Below are 16,242 nucleotides of genomic sequence, written 5' to 3'. Positions count from 1 at the left end.
AGCAAAAGCAGCAAAACAAGGTCGGGAATGACGGGCGCAGCAGGAGCGTAGCACCAAAAGAACACTGACACAATAGTGGCTGCTTACAAATAGCAGCAAATGTGACATAGGTACGGCAGCAGCGGCGACAAAAGAGCAGCGGCGAAGGACATTGCAGCAGCACCGCTGCAGCAGCAGGTAGGTTCAGCTCTTTAACAGGCAATTATCGTCTGGTGGTCAAAAGGCAACATGACCGTCTCCCCTGCAGCAGCAGCAGCAGCCGCCGCCGCCGCCGCTGCAGCAGCTGAGGCAGCAGCACCGCAGCGAGAGTCGACTGAGGAAAGTGCGCACCAGCAGCGGCCAGGGGATGTGGCTGTTGTTGCAGCAGACGCTGCTGCTGCTGCGGGCAGACTTTTCGAGAATCACGTGAAGGAGCGGGTGATGCAGATGCTGCTGCTGCTGAAGGAAGACCCGCAGCCGCAGCAGCAGCAGCTGCCGCTGCAGCAGCTGCCGCTGCAGCAGCTGCCGCTGCAGCAGCTGCCGCTGCAGCAGCTGCCGCTGCAGCAGCAGCAGACTCTCGAGAAGCCGCTGCAGCGTAAAACACATGACCGAGGCCACGCAAGGAAGGAGCGGCGCAGCATTTCGGCGCGGGCGGAGAGGGCCCGCCGGCCGCCACACAGCAGCAGCAGCAGGAGCAGCAGCAGCAGGACTAGCAGCAGCAGGAGCAGCAGCAGCGAACGGGATGAGAAAGTTCAGTGCAGCAGCTGCAGAAGACTGCAGCAGCGCCTCAGAGTGGAAAAGCTCAAAAGACGTGCGGGGGATAGCGAAGCGAAGCAGCTAATTGCCCGCGTGGCTTCTCAAGTAGTTGGCCTCAGGTGCATATTTCTTTGAGATTCATTCTGTCTTTTATTTGCTGCTGACTATTTGCTTCGTCTTGCTGCTGCTGCTCGCCGACCTTCTTTGCTGCTCTTTGCTGCTGCCTGTGGACTATGGCCTCCACTCTGGGTGCACCCGTTTGCCGCTTGTGCGGACTGCTGCAGCGGAGAGGCGCGGGAAGCAGCAGCAGCTGCTGCAGCTGCAGCAGCCACTGCCTCCTACAACAAGCAGCAGCAGCAGCTGCAGAAGCAGCATCAGCTGCTGCTGGAGGAAAGGCGCCGCTCCGCAGCCCTACAGGACCAGCTGCAGGCGCTGCAGACCGAAGTTGACAGACTGCAGCAGGAGTTGCTGCAGCGGCAGGAAGTTGTGCAGGCATCTGTAAGTGTCTCTGTGCTGCTTATTTGCTTTTGCATGTTCACATGCTCTTTGGATCAGGACCGAAGCCAGCATTATGTGCCTCTCCGCCGTTGCTGCTGCTGCTGCAGCTGCTGCTCTCTTCCGGCTGTTGCTGCTGCAGCCGCTGCTGTTCTCTGCCTTCGTTTTCCAGGGATGCTTCCATTCACTCCCATTGCTGCTGCTCCGGTGTTTCTGCTAACAGGATAGGGCCCAGCGGGAGCAGCATCAGCAGCAGCAGCAAATCCTGCTGCTTATGCTGCATCAGCATGCTGCATCACTGATAGAGCAGCTAATGGGGCAGACGGACCCGTTGCTGCAGCTGGCACTGCTGCGAGTGGAGCGTTTAGGACTGCAGCTGCAGCAGCTGCAGCAGCGACAACAACGGCAGAAACAACGGCACCAGCTGCTGCAGTGCCAGCGGCAGCTGCAGTCGCTGCAGATGAAGCCGCTGCAGCTGGCGCCTCTGTCACCCGGGGGCCACGACCTGCAGCGGCAGCAGCAGCAGCAGCTGCAGTCGATGCAGCAGCTACAGCAGCAGCAGCAGTGGCAGCAGCAACTTTTGCCGCGGGGAATTGATAGTGAAAGCGGCAGCGCAGATGGGCTGCGAGCAACGGAGGGACCTGTGGAGGGGGCGTTAAGGACCATGATTTCGAGTGGTTCACAACAGCAACAGCTGCAGCAACAACTGCAGCAACAACTGCAGCAGCAGCAGCAACAACAGCAACAGCACAAGCAGCAGCAGCAGAAGCTGCAGCAGCAGCCAGCGTTGTCGCCTCCTGTGCCTCTTGGGCTGCTGCCGCTGCCGTCTAGGTCCGACACTGTATTGAATGTTCCTGCTGCTCCTCTTCCTGTCTCAGCTGCCAGCCCTTGCTGCAGCAGTGCAATTCTGACCCCCGCAACGGCGTTTGCTCGTGCTGCAGCAGCAGCAGAGGGGCTGCTCGACACGGGAGCTCCCGTAGACTCGCGCCGCTGCTGCAGCTGCTGCTGCAGCAACAAACTGCCCGAAGTGGTGCTTCCCCCAATGCAGAGCGGGAGCAGGCGGCGCAGCTCTTTGCTGTCAAATGCTAGTGTAGGTCGGGACCCCCAGGGGCCTCACGGGCCGCTCGCTGCAGGCCCAGTGCGCGTGACTGCTGCTGCTGCTGCTGCTGCTGCACCGAGCTCGCTGCTCTCGCCGCCCGTCACGCTGCCGCCCTTGCAGAGCCAGCAGCCGAGGGCTTCGGGCCGCCTCTCTGCGCCCCCCCAACTGGCCGCAGCAGCGCTGCCCAGACTGGCAGTCAGTGCTGCTGAAGGGCTTCCCATGGGGGTAGCGGGAGCAAGTGCTGCTGCAGCAAACTGGGGAATGCTGCTGACGCCGCATGCAGCACCGGGCGCAGCTGCAGAAGCTGGACCGCTAACAGTGACTGGGGCCCCCAGGACCCTTCAGGAGCCGCGAGGCCAGGTGGGGCCGACGCAGCAGCTCTGGAGTTTGGAGAAGAGGCTTTTTGCTGCGGATCCGCAGCAGCGGCTCAGTGCAGCCACTCGGGACGCAGCGGCGGAAGCAGCAGGAGCAGCAGCAACCTCCTCAACCCAGCCCACGCCTCCCGCACGCCCCCATGTCTTTCCCACTGTGAGGCAGCAAACCAGGGATGCAGCTGTGTCTCCTGTGACATGCCCGAGGGGTCTTTGCGGTTTGAGCCAGCAACTGAGTCTGCAGGGAGCGACGACGGCGGCCGACGGAATGCAGCGGTGCCAGCACCAGCAGCAGCGGCAGCAGCAGCAGCACGCGCAGCAGCAGCAGCTGCCCGCCCAGGACGGACGGGACGTCCTGGGCGTCCCCGACAGCACAAGGGGAGCCTCTTCTCGGAGAGAAATCCCAAATTTGAGGGAGACAACGAGCAGCTGCTTGAGTGATGCACACCTGAGTGGATCTGGAGTTGCGAGGGAGGAAGGAGCAGCAGCGGGAGCAGCAGCAGCCGCAACGGCAGCAGCGCAGCAGCAAGACAACAGCAGCGCTGCGCAGCAGCTCGGGCAGAGCTCCAGCTTATCAGTTTCATCTGTTGACCTTCAGCAACTCTCCTTGCTGCGGGTCCCTCTGCAGCAGCTTCTTAATGACCAACAGTCTATGCTCGAGCACTTGGACGCAGACTACGGAGAATCTGTAGGGCCAGGGGCCCCCAGTGTGGGCAGCAGCAACAGGGGCTCCCTTCACCCTGTGCAGCCTCCAGACAAACACCAAACTGCAACTGCCTCTGTGCAGGTAGAGCGGAGGAGGCATCTGCACCACAGGGATGTGGAAGTTAGAGTTTCAGTCCCCTTATCTCTGCTTAGCGGGGGCGACGCTGCAGTAACAGGGCTAGCAGCAGCAGCCACAAGAGCAGCAGACACTTCCACAGCGCCAGATGGCGAGTAGCCGGCCCAGGCCCAGCTACTGGGACAGTGGGGAGCCACTGCTTTCGCACGGGGCTGATGGACTTGTCAAGTCTCGAAGATTAGAGCCGGCGCGGCCACTGCACACAGCGTCTGCCTTTACTTTGTTGTGGCAGTTGGGGATTGAGTCCCCCAGCCTGAGTCCTACTGTGTCTTCGCCGACGCGCGCAGTAACGGGCGTTGGGGCCAGTTCTTTCCACTTCAGCAGCAACCTGCAACCTGCTGCCTCAGCACAGCATGTGTACATAACACTGTTCTGATGTGCGAAGTTATGTTCCACACACAGTTTTGATAATGCTCTTGGCAGGGAGAGGCGGCCTCAACTGCCACCCAGTTGAGCCCCACTCACATTTCTCTTGAGAAATATGACCTCTGGTCACCTTTCGAACTGGCGCTTTCGTTGTCAAAGCGGACAGAGGGAGCGGAACGCGTGTGCAAATCGTAGCGAGGGTTATCTAGTTGGTAGCTGCTACTCTGGTACTTCATCACTATTAAGGAGTCATTTAGTTGGTAGCTGCTACTTTGTGACACTTTGACACCGTTAGAGACTCAGAGCTTGAGGATCTCATCAAGGATCAGTTCGCGTCCAAACGCACTGTCCACCCGAGTCATGCGTCGTGTCACGGCGGAGCCTCTTTTTGATGTTTTTAATATGAATGTTAAGTGTTACAATGCACCAAGATGGTTCTACGGTTCATTGGTACATCTCGTCGAAGTAAAGGCCACTCTACTTTCGTGCCACCCAGGTCGCCAGATCTCCCTTCTCTCCTACACCTCATATTGCCCTTAACCTCTCAAATCTCATTCCCGTCAAAACAATCTTGATATCCGAGTCAAGTAGTGCCTCCTGTAAGTCGTGGCTCCTCTCCACCTCCCCTCTAGCTGTTGCGCAGCGTAGAGCTGTTCAAGCATCTCTCCTCACTGTTGTTGCAAACTAGCAAGCGGATGTGGCAAAAAAGCACACAATATATGAATATAATCGAAAAAAAATTGGAGAAAATTGGTGGAAACGTGGAAGTGCTACTGGGAGTCGATGCCGCAGTGAGGTGACCCTGTACGCGATGGGCGTTCCTTTAATACGAAGACGGCACTTCAGGTTGGCCTCCTTCGGGAGTGCCATCTGTTAAAATTGGAACGATACAGAGAAGATTAGCATGGCCCCTGCGCAAGGATGACACGCACAAATCGAGAAGTGTAACCAATTTTTTTTCACTTTTTTCCCCATTTTCTGTGCGCTTAGAGCTGACCGATTCCTTTCGTCTTTGTTGCTACAGCGCTCAACTCGGCGTTCTGAGGATGGACGGAAAACTCCAATGAAATAACAAACGTCTTTGCTGCAGTGCGTTGCAAGAAGTGCATAATATTTTCTTTTATTGGCCAAGCTGTGGGTCCTTCACTCCGCCTTGTTGTCCTGCCGCAGGCCTTTCTGTAAAGAATGTACTGCCCTGTCCCGTCGACTCCTGGATATGCATGTTTTGAATTGGAAAATTGCAGTTTGGTGCTTTTTTTCGTTTGAAATCCTTTTTCCGGCCTCAACTGGTTGTTCACACGTTCGACTCCCTCTGGTGCGGCTTCATGGTCCACAAGGAAACCATATTCTAAGTAGGGAGGTAGAGGAATGAGCCTTTCACATCTGAATATGACTTAAAGCTTCACTTGTCCATTTATTCCAATAACATAAAGTACAAAAGCAACTCTCCCACCAGGTCTTCCAACCCATCTCGGCAGTCACGTTCGCCCCAGCAGCAGAAACCCGCTCGTCTCGTATATCACACAAGCGGATTAGATCTTGAAAAATATTTGTTATTTTTGCCTTTTAAACATTCAAAGAATGTTATTCAAGGCAAAAGAACGGAAAGGCGGTCATAGTGTCTCAGGTGACCTCACCCCGTGATGGGTGTTCCTTCTGTACGAGAGTGGGTTAAGAGGATGGCCTCCTTCGGGAGTGCCATCTGTTAAAATTGGAACGATACAGAGAAGATTAGCATGGCCCCTGCGCAAGGATGACACGCACAAATCGAGAAGTGTAACCAATTTTTTTTTCATTTTTTCCACAGTATTTACACTCGTTCTCACTTTTTAACTCAAGGCGATCTATTTTTCCGTCAACGGTCTTCATTAGCCTCAGCGGAATCGCTGAGGTCTTCTCAGCGACCACAGCAGACGCCTTATGAGGCAGCCATTGCTTGCCTAGAAAGTATTTCGCCTTAGCCATCAACTACAATTTTTAACGAACAACTTATTCTTTTCTTTTTGAATTTATTCCTGAATGGCGTCGAAGACACTGCGGCATTGTGAGTCCCAGCTCTTGGTGTTATGAATGGCTCCGCAGAGCGCAGAAGGAGGAAAAAAGTAGTACACCTTAGTACCCTTTCCAGCGATCCTTTGCCAAAAGGGCTCAGATGTCTTATTTAAGACTTTTCTGCTTTTGCTGCTGCGCCTCTGCCAAGCCTTAGGCTGCAGCGCCATCCCCCGACGCTGCGGCTAAGAGGGAATGGGCTAACCAGCCTTGGCATGGCCTCTGGGGAAAGGGGGGCCAAATGCCAAGGCTCTGCGCTGCGAATGCGGTGCACACCCGGCGCAGAGGACTGCAGCAGCTACGGCTTGCCCTGCTGCTGCCGCTGCTGCTCGCTGCTCTTCTTCTCTCATGCTTCCCCTGCAGCGGCCGCCTCTGGGGGGCGCCCCGGAGCCCGTGGCCCGGTCTGACGGGTAGAAATCTGGCGGCTAAGGCGGGGGCACTCGTTCCAGCTGCTGCAGGTCACCTGGGGCCCTCCACAAAGAGGGCCCCACACTTGGGGGCCCCCCCGCTGGCTTTAACTGCCTTTGTTGCTGGGGGCCCCCAGCGGCACCGCCAGAGCCGTTTTCTGGCGGCGCCGCTGCAGCGCCAGCGCCGGGGGGCCCCCCATCCCCTAACGGGGGCCCAACGGCCCCAGCAGCAGCAGCAGCAGCAGCAGCAACAGCAGCAGCAGGGTCACCTTTGGACGGCGCTTTCTCCAGGAGGGCAGGCTCAAAGGAGAGACCCCAGCGGGTTTGAGTTTGGGCATCGCGGGGGCCTCCAGAGTCTCCAAATGAATTCCATTTTGCCAGGTTCTGCGTTGGAGGCCCACATGAAAGAGTTTATGGAAGATCCCATTAAGAACATGCCTGTGGGCTCTTCTCTCTAGAGCCTTTTGTTTCCTTTCGGATGTTTTCTGCGTCTTGCGCGGCCCTCCCTGCTGCCTGCTGCTGCTGCTGCTGAGACCTGCTGCTGCGCGCCGCTAGGCCTTTGTGTCTTTTCCATCTGTCTTTTTCTCTCGGCCAGTGCCTTAGTTCCATTTAGCCTTTGCTGCACTTTTGATTTTATTTCCGCCTCAGCCACAGGGCCCCCATTCGTGTCTCTTTTCTTTTCGCAGCTTTTGCCTTTGTGCTATTTCTCTGCTGCTGCTGCCTCATTTTTCTGGGTGTCCCAAGTGCATGCAGAACATGCAGTGCATGCGGCACATGCAGTGCATGCAGTGCGTCCAATGCATGTAGTGCATGCATTTGTCTTTCCCGTGGCCCCGGGCCTTTAGCCGCGGGCCCCGCGCCTGTGTGTCTTCTTTTTGCAGTGGGATGTGTATGTGCCTTTCTACAAGCAATTCGGCAGAGGAGTTGACAACAACTGGCTCCACTTCCTTCAAGGAAACTGGACTTTCATCGACACCAAAACATTTGCAGAACAGCCCGTAGGTGTGTCTGTTAAGCATATGCCTTTCTCCCTCAATGCATGCGTGCATGCCTGCATGAATGCACGCATGCAGGCATGCATGCGTGCATGCATGCGTGCATGCATGCATGCATGTATGCACGCCTGCATTCGGGACTGTACGCATGCATGCATGAACGCCTGCATGCATGCAGGCAGCTACAAGTACAGGGGCCGTTCGTACATAGTGCGGGCATATGTTTGCATGCATGCATATCAACAGCTTTATGCGCACATATCTGTCTTGCATGTTTCCACGAGAAGATGCTGGCCATTTCTGTCTTCGGGTTACCGAGTCGTAAACTCGCACTTCTCCTCAGCCCATTTGACACCGACGCAAACTGCATGCATGCACGGGTGCATGCATGCATTCATGCATGCATGCATGCATGCACACGTGTGCACGCAGCTGTGCGTGTGGGCGTCTCTGGGTTTTGATGATCTTGGATTTGTTCCCTGTCTCATAAACTGCACTTCTGGGTTTTTCCTCGGGGGAGTCGAAGGCAGCTTTTGCTGCTAGCTGCTGCTGTCAGTCTTTAGCTAGTGCAAGCATCGCCAAAAAGAGAAAAAAAGATCTCATTGGCTCGAAATGGCCCGCAAGTGCTGCCCACACAGGCGGTGCAGACGCGGGCTGCTGCATGCATGCATGCAGCTGCGCTGCACAAGCCCCGCCGCTGCAGCAACAACTCCTGCGTGTTCTCTTCTGCAGCTCTTCATGGGCGGCAGTTCTGCCGCCCCCTCCCCCGCTGCTGCTGCTGCTGAGGGCTGGAGTGGCTGCCGCTAGTTGGGCGTGCAGGAGTGCTGGACGGGGGCGCTGAGAACTACGGGGGGAAGGGCTCGAGCCTCCCGTGGCACCCGCTGGCTGTGGACCGGCAGAGCGCAGTCAAATGGCCGCAGCACTTAGCCCACGGAGTTGGCTTTCGAGAAAGCCTTGACAAGCCCTACGGCCTCCGCCTCGACAGGCTCCCCGACGGAAACCAAGACGTCTACTTCGGTGCGCCCTTTGCTGCAGCAGCAGCAGCAGCAGCAGCTGCTGCTGCTGCTGCTGCCGGCGCAGACGCGCAGGTGCTGCGGTGGCGGCGGCCACTGCTGCTGCTGCGCTCCGCGGAGGCGGCGGCGGCGGAGCGGGCAGGGTGCGGGCTAGCGTGTCTTTGAGCCCTGCTGCTTGTGGGGCCAGGCTTCCTGTGAACACTGTTTGCTGCTGCTGCTGTAGCTGCTGCTGCTGCTGCTGCTGCTGCTGCCAGCAGCGCCAAAGGGCCCTGTGGCTGCCTGTGGCTGCAGGGGAAACTGACGAAGAACTCGACGCGAGGCTGTGGGGCAGCTGGGACTGCCCGCATGCGTTGCATGAGTGTTGGCCGGAAACAGGTGATGTTTTTGTTTTGCTTTTTCAACTATCTCCGCTGCTGCCTCTCTCTGCTGCTGCTCATCTAATCTTAAAGTCTTATTTTCATTTCTGCCTTTCCTTCTCCTCCATTCAGTCTGCTTCTTCTTCATTTGTTTGCATCAGTGTGCAGGCTGTGGGTTGCTGTTTGCTGCGGGGTTCTGCTGTTTCGTGTCGCTGCCTTGAGTTTGGGTTTTGTGCGTTTTGCTGCAGCATTTGCCTGCTTTGCCTGCCTCTCACTGTTTTAATAATTCTCTCTCTGTGCTTATTTGTTTTCTCTTTCATCTCTGTCGCTTCTTAGCTGCTGCTGCTGCTGCTTTTGCTGCTGCCTCCTGTTTGGGCGCCCCTAACACAGGCGCTGCAGAGAGTTCTTTCCACTAAGGCAGCAGCTGCTGCAGCAGCAGCAACTGCAGCATCCGCTGCAGCAGGTGCTACAGCTGCTGCTGCAGCGGGTATTGCTGTTGCTGCTGTGTGCTTTTCTGTGGGGCCCCCGCGCCGCCGCTTCTGGCCTCTGCTTCTGGATCTTATTCCTTTTTCAATGTGCTTGTCTTCTTCCTAGTTTAATTATTTTTTATTTTATTCTTTTGAAATGCTCAGGGTGGAGAGACACCCTACCTGATGATGACATTACCGGGATGCCGAAGCCTTGGACTCACAAACAGACAGACATTGTGGTGGGTCATGCATGCCTCTGCTGCATGTGCACCTTTTGCACTTTAAATAAATAAATTATGCACAAATTTGTATAATTATATTTCAATTTTATATTTGTCTTCGTATTTTGACGCGCAAGGAATGCAAGTCTGCATTTGGAGCCCTTACCCGAAACACTTCAATTTTGAAGTGAATAGACGATGCATGTCATAGTCTACTTAATTGCAATGTGGCGGCAAAGAGAGAAAAGTAGGAAAAACTGAAGAGAAAGATAAAGACACAGAGCTTCAAAAACAGCCCAAGTCCCCTGCGGGCAAGGCTGGGGCTGGCAAAGAATGTGGGGCTGCGGGGCCTTTTGCATGTTTTGCAAAATGGGCCAAAGGGCCTTTGCATGCGTTCACTGACAGGCACACAGGCACCCCCTCGTAAGCGGGGCTGTTTGGGATTACGAATGCATGCAACTCTAAAGGCCCGAAATGCCTTTACCTGTGCGCGTGCGCATAGGCATGTGCATGCGCGTCTGCACTTGCATGCACAATTGCATGCACGTTTGCACTTGCATGCGCAGCTGCACGTGTGTGGGGCTTGTGCTGAACCCCTGAATGCCCCCGCAGCTGCGCAGCAGCAGCAGCAGCAGCAAGTGGCATTCGGCGAGTTTTGTGGCAACTACTTGGCTCTCTGTGCGCACAAGACCGCGCTGCAGCTTCACTGGCACGGGGCCCCCAACAGGGGCCCCTAGCTGCCTCTAAAGGCCATAGAAGTTCGCCTCTTTTCCCTTTTTTGCTGCAGGAAATGCCCCCCTACCACCGCGACCCCTCCCCGGGGCCCCCCGAAATTCCCTTAGAAGTGGAACTAGCTGCTGCAGGCATGTGGGGTGGCTATGTGCTTGAGCCCGCGTGGACGCGGCACGCCGGTGGGTCCTTTTTTTGTTTTTTTTGAGTTTTTTGTTTTGCATTTTTCTCGTTTTTGCGGGGGTCCTGTCCCTTTGTTTTCTTTCGTTTGTGCCGCACTTGCTTCGAATCAATTGTGCTTTTCCTTGTCTTTTTTCGCCACATTTTCTCATTCTTTTTCCCTTTTTCCGCGCCCAAGGACCTCTTCGTTTGCTGCTGCCTGGCCAAGAAAGCCCGAGGGTGTCCCGCTTAAAAGTTTCAACTAGCTAGCTAGCCAGCTAGCCGCGTGGCTAGTGGCTACCTAGCTGGCTAGCCATGTGGCTAGCTAGCTAGCTAGCCCGCACGGATGCCTGGAGTGCTTGTTTGCTGCTGCTAGCGGAGTTGAAATGCCCTTTTGCTTCCTTAAATGCCTTTTTGCTTCCGAACTTCTGACTCTGCTGCTCCGCAGATGCCATTGCGGAATACAGAAAAGCAGTGGAGTGGTCAAAAGAAGAAGTCCCGAAAAATGAGAAAAAAAGCAAAAGGCGGAAAACTCAGGGGACAAAAAAGGACAAAGAAAAGGATTCTGAGCTGATGAGAAGGACTAAGGAGATCATCAAGGCCCACTGGTCTGTGGGACACTAAGCCGCGTTGCTGCTGTTGCTGCTGTTGCTGCTGCTGCTGCTGCGGCCGTGCTGCAGGTGCAGTTCCTGCTCGGTGGAGCGGCTTCAGCCTGTAGCTACACGTGCCGGCCTTACCTCCTGCCTTCCCTTCTGCTTCTCAGCAAGTCCATTTGCCATTTTATTAAGAGTTTGTTTTGCAATTGCATGCACAAGCAAGAGAATGTGAAAGCTGCTGCTGCTGCTCGCGGCCTTTGCTGCAGGGCCGACATACGGAAGCACCCCGTGTACGTACGGGCGGTGGTGGAGGGGGCAACCCACGAGTCTGCTGCAGCAGTAGCAGCAGCAGCAACTCCAGAAACTGCAGCACGCCTCGCAATGGGGGAAGATATTACCAAGGGTTTGGAAATGCAAGAAACAGCAGACCACCTCGTCAGGGGAGAAGTAAATCCTCCAAATGCAGAAGGAAAAACAATTTGTGTCAATCTGGCTCTGTACAGCTTGAGCCCATACAACTGCTGGTGAGGCAGCAGCAGCAGCAGCAGCAGCAGGGTTTCGGGGCCCCAGCTGCAGCAGCAATAATGCAGTTGTTAATTCATGTACTCTACACCCAAATAGGGAATCCCAACAAGCAGCTGCACACAACTGCAGGCACATTTCTTCGCGGACCTGCTGCTGCGGGTCCGCGCAGCAGCAGCTGCAGCTGCAGCCGCATCAGCAGGTGCTGCTGCTGCAGCAACTGCACCAGCACTTGCACGTGCGGCAGCAGCTGGTTGTGGAGTAGCTTCCCCATGATTAGCACCTGCAGCAACAGCTGCACCTGAAGCTGCAGCAGCAGCAGTAGCAGCAGCTGCTGCTGCTGCTGCTGGTTTCGCAGCTGCGAGCTTGCTGCTTGTTTTGCTGCTGCTGCTGCAGCTACTTGTCTCCCAAGGCCACGGTGGCGGAGCACGAAGAACTTTATCATTATTTAATGACAGAAAACCACCGAGAAGGAAAGTTCACAGATTTCAACACTGAGATCGCAGCCACCCAAGACATCGAGTACGCACTCAGGCCAAGGAGGTAAGTACAAGTTTATTTTTTTGTCTTCCTTTTCTTTTTCTTCTTCTTTTCCTTTTTATTTCTATATTATACTTCTCTCTTTTATTCCTCTTTCGCATTCCTCTTTTGCATTTCTCTTTTGAATTCATCTTTTTCTTCTATCTTTTGCATTTCTCTTTTGCATTTCTCTTTTGCATTTCTCCTTTTGTTTCTCCTTTGCATTTATACTTTGCGTTTATCCTTTGCATTTCTTTGTTATTTCTCTTTTAGATCTCTCTTTTTTATTATTTTTTTGTCTTTCTTTTTATTTCTCTTTTGCATTTCCTTTCGCACTTATCTTTTGCATTTCTCTTTCGTGTTTTTCCTTTTCACTTCTCTTTTGCATTTCTTCTTTGCATTTGTCTTTTGGATTTCTCCTTTTTATTTCTCTTTTTCATTTCTCTTTTGGATTTCTCTTTTGGATTTTTGCACTTGTCTTCGGCAGCCAGAAAAACCCCTGGGCGCTGGCGGCTGTCGCTGTGGCCGTAACTTGCAACGCCCGCTTTGTTGCTGTTGCTGCTGTTGCTGCTGCTGCTGTTGCTGCTGCTGCTGCTGCGCTGCAGGGAGCTGTTCCCGCGGCTGATGGCTCTGTACCGTCCTTTGTGGGCAAAGCGGCAGTACGGGGAGGAGTTTGGAGGGCCCCTGGAGGCTAAGAATGTCCGTCTTAGGATTTGTACTTGTATCTTTTTCAGTTCTATTTGCTTCAGAAGCTTCCTGGCTGCTGCTGCGGCTGCTGCTGCTGCTCTTTCTCCTGCTGCTTCTTGTCTCCGTCGCCTTTGCTGCGGGCCGCGGCCTCCCGCTGCAGTGTATGTACACCCGTGCGCCTCCCCCCGGGGCGGCAGCGCGTCGCCTTGAGCCGGCCTCTGCATGCGCTGCGCTGGCTGGTGCTGCTGCTGCTGCTGCTGCAGCTGGTCGACAGCGACGCCTTCACCTTCCCGGGAAAGCCGCTGCCTTGGGGGGCCTCGGGGGGCCTTGAGAAAGAAAGTTCTGGAGACGAAGACGCAGAATCAGAAAAGGCCAAAGCCCCAGAAACTTGCGTGCAAGAGGACTTCGACAAAAAGCCCCAAAAAAGCCCCTCGGGCCGTTTGCTGCTTCTACAGGGCAAGCTGAAGCCCCACAGAGTCAGCCTTTGAGCTGCATGCAGCCTCTGCATGTCTTTGGCCTCAGGCTTCTTTTGGAGACTATTTAAATGAAAAAAGGGAACTTTCGTGCTCTTTTTTCTTTAATTCATCTTGTTTTCCTTATTTCTGACCCACGGAGTGTGGGGACGCTGAGGTGTAGAGACACTCCGCTTTCTGGGGTGTCCAAGCGTTTCCTCGAGGTGTACGTACACTGCAATGCGCCGAATTTGTTGCGCCGGAAGAAATGGAAGAAGTTTTTCGAAAGGCTTTCGGGTTTTTGCTGCTGCCCCGCTGTGGCTGCGCAGTGCATGCAGCGCCAGTAGACTCAGAAATCCCAAATTATTTCTTTAATTGATTTCAATTGAATATTTGATCGAACTTTCAATCCAAGACAAAGGCGGGGCCCAGGGTACACTCAAGGGGGGCCCCAAAGACACAGCAGCGCCTACAAGGGCGCCCCTTCTTGCTGCCAGCCTGGAGCAGCAAACGAAGACAGCAGCAGCAGCACTCTAGCTGCCAGCAACGCTGCGCAGGCAGTGACAAGGAAGTTGCTGCTGTCCTGGCGAGCCCTGTGGCCCCCGGGGGCCCTCTGGCAGCAGCGGCAGCCTACTGCAGCAGCAGCCTACTGCAGCAGCAGCTTACTGCAGCAGCAGCCGCCACGCTTCTGGGGCCTCTGCAGGCGCGTTGCGGCAGCAGCAGCTGGTCGGGCGAGCAGCAGCAGCAGTAGCAGCAGCAGCAGCAGCAGCAGTTGGCTAGGCCTTCCCGGACCTGCTCTGCACCGCTTTTAAAATAGTTTATGACACAAATACCCTTAAGACAATAAATTAGGTATTCGTGAAGACTCAAAGACAGAAAAAATCTCTTGCAAAAATTCCCCGCTGCTGTCCGCATGCGCTGTGGCAGCCAGGAGGGCGGGGTGTATCGAAAGGGTCACATGGCTGCTGCTCTTCACAAGAACAATTTGTTTCTGTATAAATTCTTTTAGTTTGTACTCTCTTATAAGTACGTTAAAGTTGCTATTTTTGTTGTTCTTCAGTTTTATTGTTATTATATGCCCAAATTGCTCCAAGGCGACTCAGAAAAGGCCAGCATTCCTCCAAAGGATGATTCGTGCTGCTGCTGCTGCCAGAAGCAGCAGAGCAGCAGGCCTTTAAACTGCTTCTTATTTGGCCCCATACGCCGGGAGAACAGCCACACCATACGAGCCATCCGATGGCTGAGCCAGCCGCAGCAGCAACAGCAGCTGCTGCTGCTGCCGCAGCAGCAGCATTAGGAGAGGAAGCAAAAGGCTACAATGCTGCAGCCAGCGGGCCAAAAGCTTTGCTAAGGGATACAGGCAATTCGCTGGGAGGCTCATATTGGGCGGGAGCTCTTGGCCCTCCCAGGGGCCCCAGTGGGGCCTTTCAGTTGGTTAAAAAGGCCTGCAGAGTGCAGCAGCTTTTATTGTTTTAAAAAGAATTAAAGATTTGAAAGTTTCAAGTTCTTTTCGCCGAAACAGCCGCGTGGGCTCGCGTGACTCGCTGCGGCTGGCTGCGCGGGCGCTGGCTGCAGCGCTGCGCTGCAGCGGGCCGCCACTTCTGCCATTTATGCTTAATTAGCAGCTTTTAAAACATTAATTAATTAATTTACTCACTTGGAATTAACTTTAAAAGGCGCGAGTTCAAGTTTGGCGCCGCCACACAGGGTTGGTTGCTGCGAGACACCGCAGCGCCCCCCAGCGCCGAGGTTGCGCAGCGGCTTCTCTTCGCCCTCGGCTTTTAAATGCTGCAAAAATATTAAGAGTGTTAATTTAAAAAGAAATAAATTTGTTCACCTGCGGGAGAAGCCCTGGAATGCTCCGAATGCACGGCGGGGCACGGGCGGCGGTGCGGGGCGCGGTGGTGTCGTGCACGCCTGCCGCGCAGCCCGGGCTGAAATAAGTTTGAAATAGAGCACAAAAGACCCAAATGGAGCTTAAAAATGGCAATTGATAAATGGAATTGGCAAAACTCGCGAAAAGTGCTGGAAGATTGAGCGGCGGGAGCAGCAGAAACTGCTGCCCGAATTGCCGCAGCAGATTCGCTGGCAAGCGTGCAGCGGTGTGCGCGCCAGCTCTACCACTCTTAACCGCTCTTCTTCGCGTTTTCTCTGAATACCATTCACTATTTGATAAAGAAATTATATAACTCCAAAAAAAAGAGCAATATATGGAGATTTTGGGGGGCAGAACGAAGGCAGCGCCCCCGAACGCCTGGGGTGTACAAAACCCACGGCGGACCGATTAAGCCGATCATGGGCGTTTTCGCGCTGAGTTCCAGGGATTCTCATTTTCTCTGCAATGTATCGTTAACTTTAAAAAGAGAAGACCAAAACATTTTCAGAAATGGGCTGGTGTTACTGCAGCAGCAGCAGCAGCAGCAGCCGCTGCCGCAGCAACAGCGGTGCCTCCAGTTGCACGACGTGCCGCTGAGGCCGCGTTTTGCTGCAGCAGCAGCAGCAGCAGCAGCAAACCCCTCCGAGTCTCTTCAAGGCCTCCTCTGTTTTATAATGCTGCCAAAATAATTAGCACATGAAACTCAACCCCTTGTGCTGTTGCTGGCGCTGCTCTTGCTGCGCGTGGTGCTCTTGCTGCTGCTGCTGCTGCTGCTCACGACCAGGTCTGCACTGAGCATCCAGGTGTCCATACACCCAAGACGCCACACTTGCTGCAGCAGCAGACACAATGCCTGTCCATCAACAAACGCTTCTCTTTAACCCCTAATCCCTGCGGCTGCTGCTGCTGCTGCTGCTGCATTACAGCAGCAGCAGCAGCAACACACCAGCAACGAGGACACCCCCCAACCCGCAGAGAACCAGCTGCAGGCACACTCCAACGCGCTGTGGTGTCTTGCAGCTAAACTGGAGGGCCTCATTAGTTTCTGCTGCTGCTCCCCAAATAGGGCTTGTTGCTGCTGCTGCAGGGCAGCAACAAGCTCCCCGCAGCTCCAGTTGCTGCTGCAGCAACTGCGGCTGCGCTTGCTGCTACTGCAACTCCACGGGCAGCTGCAGCAGTGAGGCCGCTTTGCACAGAAGGGTCTTCCGAGCCGCCCCGTATCTTAGGGGCAGCGCACAGCTGCTGCAGCGGCAGCAGCAGAAGCAGCAGCAGCAGCACAGCACA

At 54.9% G+C, this 16,242-nt stretch overlaps 2 protein-coding genes across 2 annotated transcripts; both read left to right on the top strand.

Annotated features, from left to right (window-relative positions):
- Positions 1-228: 228 nt before the first annotated feature.
- Positions 229-3,640, top strand: ETH_00030220 (uncharacterized protein; the record flags this gene model as incomplete). Its single annotated transcript, XM_013373506.1, has 3 exons — positions 229-854; positions 1,020-1,233; positions 1,454-3,640. The coding sequence occupies 3 exons, from the start codon at positions 229-231 to the stop codon at positions 3,638-3,640; spliced, it is 3,027 nt and encodes a 1,008-aa protein (XP_013228960.1).
- A 2,557-nt stretch (positions 3,641-6,197) lies between these two features.
- Positions 6,198-13,118, top strand: ETH_00030215 (uncharacterized protein; the record flags this gene model as incomplete). The annotated part of the gene is made up of 11 exons (XM_013373505.1): positions 6,198-6,803; positions 7,245-7,365; positions 8,178-8,375; positions 8,663-8,746; positions 9,360-9,436; positions 10,206-10,329; positions 10,755-10,914; positions 11,169-11,426; positions 11,821-11,967; positions 12,549-12,642; positions 12,894-13,118. The coding sequence occupies 11 exons, from the start codon at positions 6,198-6,200 to the stop codon at positions 13,116-13,118; spliced, it is 2,094 nt and encodes a 697-aa protein (XP_013228959.1).
- Positions 13,119-16,242: the final 3,124 nt, after the last annotated feature.

The sequence above is a fragment of the Eimeria tenella genome, genomic scaffold (assembly GCF_000499545.2).
Source record: "Eimeria tenella Houghton genomic scaffold, Eth_scaff15, whole genome shotgun sequence".
NCBI classification, from domain to species: domain Eukaryota; phylum Apicomplexa; class Conoidasida; order Eucoccidiorida; family Eimeriidae; genus Eimeria; species Eimeria tenella.
This window is presented reverse-complemented; position numbering and strand designations above follow the sequence as displayed.